This window comes from Cupressus sempervirens, chromosome 6, assembly GCF_028749045.1.
Source record: "Cupressus sempervirens isolate cs-2001-9-10 chromosome 6, ASM2874904v1, whole genome shotgun sequence".
NCBI lineage: Eukaryota > Viridiplantae > Streptophyta > Pinopsida > Cupressales > Cupressaceae > Cupressus > Cupressus sempervirens.
The window spans coordinates 102358902-102362114 of NC_143123.1; the positions used below are offsets into that span (position 1 = coordinate 102358902).

Below are 3213 nucleotides of genomic sequence, written 5' to 3' on the forward strand. Positions count from 1 at the left end.
CACTAAAATTGACAATTATATTCACTGAACCATTATGAATTGCATGTCAATTTTATCCTATATAAGACATTTCTAAGCTCTATTATCTACAAGAATAGATCATGGAAGTTCTTTATTATATTATATTCTAATTTTAAAAATAAAACCTACCGTCATTGCAATAACTTTCCTTATATTTACAAGTGCACGTACTATTGAAATCTTTAAAATGTGATATAAAGTACATACCCACATAACATAAACCTCACCCTCCACTTACATTCTCAGTTAAGATACCTATATGCCTAGGCATGTTGCTGTATTCCTTATGCACATACAATATCTAACATAATCCAGTTGTATCCATTTGAAAAATACAAGTTGTTGACTAAAATCACAGTTGAAAAGAAAATCAACAGTAAAAAGTCCACATAATAATGACGAAGCTGTGGTCTTTTGTCAGACCACACTTTCCTCTGGATTCACAAAAGAATAACAAGTACTGTTTCATTTAGATTATAAAAAAACATCAGACATGATCATATGTCTGCATGCCAGCCATGAACACTATTGAACACAACAACTAACAGAAAAATTCTGCAAAAACCTTGTCGACCATGTTGACAAAAAGAGGAGATCTTAGTCGAGAATAGTAGTAGAGAAACTCCTCAATGTCCACCAAAGTCTCTGAATCCTCCATTACAATTTCCTTAAGTTTTTTCTCCAATTTCATACAGAAATCTGCTGAGTCCTTTTCATTCACTTTGGCCTTCTCTCCACCATTATTATTATTATCATCATCCCCATTTCTATTTCTGTTGGCCCCAAAATTCATAAAACTCCTCACAACAACTTCATCTCTTTCTGCTTCTCCACCATTAACCTCTGTAGTATGACTCTTTTCTTCATGAACGATAAGAGCTTGGCATAAATCATTGTTGTTGGTATCATCATGGCTGTTTTCTCTGAAGCTCCCCTGTACCTTGGGCTTCCCACATGTCAGCCCAAGAAAGGAAGAAGACTTTGGTTGAAGCCTCTGGTAATCTCCAAACAGAAAACTTCTAAGAGATGTCACAGCTTTGTGACGTAGAAGCTGAAGCTGCTTGACTGACCCACTGTATATTATACGAAGCAGCATTTCTATATGGATTGAAACTGATTGGGCCTTTGTAAGAGCTGGAATAGTTGTTCTGAATCAACCTACTTTAGAAAAATCAAAATCAAAATCAAAACCATTCATATAATCTTACATTCATAGAAAAGAGAGTTTATAATCAACCCACTGAAGGAAAATCAAAATAAAAAATATTTGCATAATCCTAAAGAAAAGAGTAAAATAAGGTGGAAGAAAAGTTACAAACCTCTGATTTTTTAGACCCTTCTTTGAATTGAAGGCTTTTATATCATTCTGATGATGGAACATAGAATGTGATATGAAACATTGATACAAAATTTTAACACTGTTTAATCCAGAACTAATAGTGATCTCCAGAAGTGTTCTACCAAGCAATCACCTTTCATTGAACATAATTTTCACGTAGACCAAACTCGAACTGTTAAAACAAGACACATGTCATCTGAATGCACCCACAGAAGAAAAAAACAAAATCAAAATAAGTCACACAATCTCACATTTCTAGAAAATAGAGTAAGAAGAGCCAAAGCACTTATAAACTTGTGATTTAGTATATAGAACGTTTTTCTGATGATAGAACATGAAGTTTGATATGAAACATTGATGCAAAAAACTCCTACACTATCTAATCCAGAACTAATGCCCTCCTAAATGTGTTCTAGTAAGAAACCACCATTCTTTAAACACAATTCTCTGTGTTGAAGACTAAATCTGAACTGTTAAAACAAGAAATAGTTCTTCTCAATCTACCCATTGAAAAATATCAAAATTGAATCATTCACATAATCTTGCATTTCTAACAAAAAAAATAAAGAACTTTAAAACACTTACGAATTTCTGATTTATTGCATAAAATGTTGTTTAGATAGATGATATCTAATAGAATGTGATATAAAACATTGATGAAAAAACTCTTACAATATCTAATCCAGAAACTATAGCGACAACCACAGATGTATATAAAAAGCCTCACTAAACGTGCTCCAGCAGGCAGCCACCTTTCTTTGAACGTAAATCTCTCATGTTGAAGACCCAACTCCAACTGTTAAATCAAGACATATCTCAACTCCAACCTAACTCAGAGAAAATGATAAGAGTTGTTAGGTTTCACCTCTGTTTCTTTCGATACACAATACAGCTTAAGTTTCCTCCTCCCAATGAATTCATTGACCAGTTTGCTTTTTCTCACCACTTTGTTGATGTGGGTCCTTATCTGATCCCACTATCATTATCAGTCAAATCTTTATCTCTGTAAAAAGGGTTCCAAATTTTCTCTCTGGTCATCAAATAAAGTGTTATTCTACCCATTCTCAGGCAAAAAGGAAATCCTTTCTTACACTGACAATATGATGATCACAACTAAACTTCATCCAAGAAGCAAAACAAACAAAGGAAGAAGAGTATATGAGGGGCAATTTTCTCCAATGGATGGGAAGGCTTATAAATATTATACAAATCCACTACCCATTGTCGGTGGTTATTATTTTTGAGGCTATATAAATACTAAAGCATTACTTATCTCATTGGTAGTTATTTTTGTGGTTGCAATTTACTATCAATAAGACCTACTCCAACTAAAACAAAAACATACGCAACATGTGCTGAAGACAAAACTTAGATTGAAAGAGATTGAAAGGGAAGACTTCAATTATATACTTGAAAGTAGGTATTAAAGAATCAATACTTTGGAATGGGCCCAAGGATGATTCTTCATTGGGAACTTAGCATCCTTATTCTCAGCAATCAATTAGTCTCCTGCTACGTGACCACATTATATGTGCATAGCTTTAATGGAAACTTGTCACATATCTCAAGGCTGAATATAGCCTTCTAGGTCAAAAATTACATCAAATGTCTTCCATCATTTTGAGGTGAGTTACTTCTCCAGCACATTCATTATTGTTTTACATTTTCCTCTTTCAATAGCACTCTTATGCTACATTTTAAGAGTAGATCTATATATCTATTAGGTTTTTTAATAATGTGATTGGTCTAAAGGTATTGTTACGATTCAAGTATATTTACTTGTCCATAGAATGTGTTAATGATTGAAATCTTATTAACTAACAAATACTAATAGTTGGTTGAAATATTACTTC

At 33.1% G+C, this 3213-nt stretch overlaps 1 protein-coding gene across 3 annotated transcripts; it reads right to left on the reverse strand.

The window, feature by feature from the left end:
* Positions 1-460: 460 nt before the first annotated feature.
* LOC149551450 (uncharacterized) lies at positions 461-2586 on the reverse strand. Of its 3 annotated transcripts, none has more exons than XM_089786944.1 (3): positions 2033-2586; positions 1341-1556; positions 461-1182 (listed from the first exon to the last, which is right to left on the reverse strand). In XM_089786944.1, the coding sequence occupies exon 3, from the start codon at positions 1115-1117 to the stop codon at positions 563-565; it is 555 nt and encodes a 184-aa protein (XP_089643070.1). In that variant the 5' UTR covers positions 1118-1182; positions 1341-1556; positions 2033-2586; the 3' UTR covers positions 461-562. The 3 variants fall into 3 exon arrangements, with proteins under 3 accessions (XP_089643070.1, XP_089643069.1, XP_089643068.1); XM_089786943.1 differs by having other exon boundaries at positions 461-1179; positions 1341-1532; positions 2033-2322; XM_089786942.1 differs by having other exon boundaries at positions 461-1179; positions 1946-2070.
* Positions 2587-3213: the final 627 nt, after the last annotated feature.

Bases quoted from the DNA above. Each gene is read 5' to 3' on its own strand.
- LOC149551450 (XM_089786944.1), bottom strand. From the start codon at position 1,117: ATGCTGCTTCGTATAATATACAGTGGGTCAGTCAAGCAGCTTCAGCTT.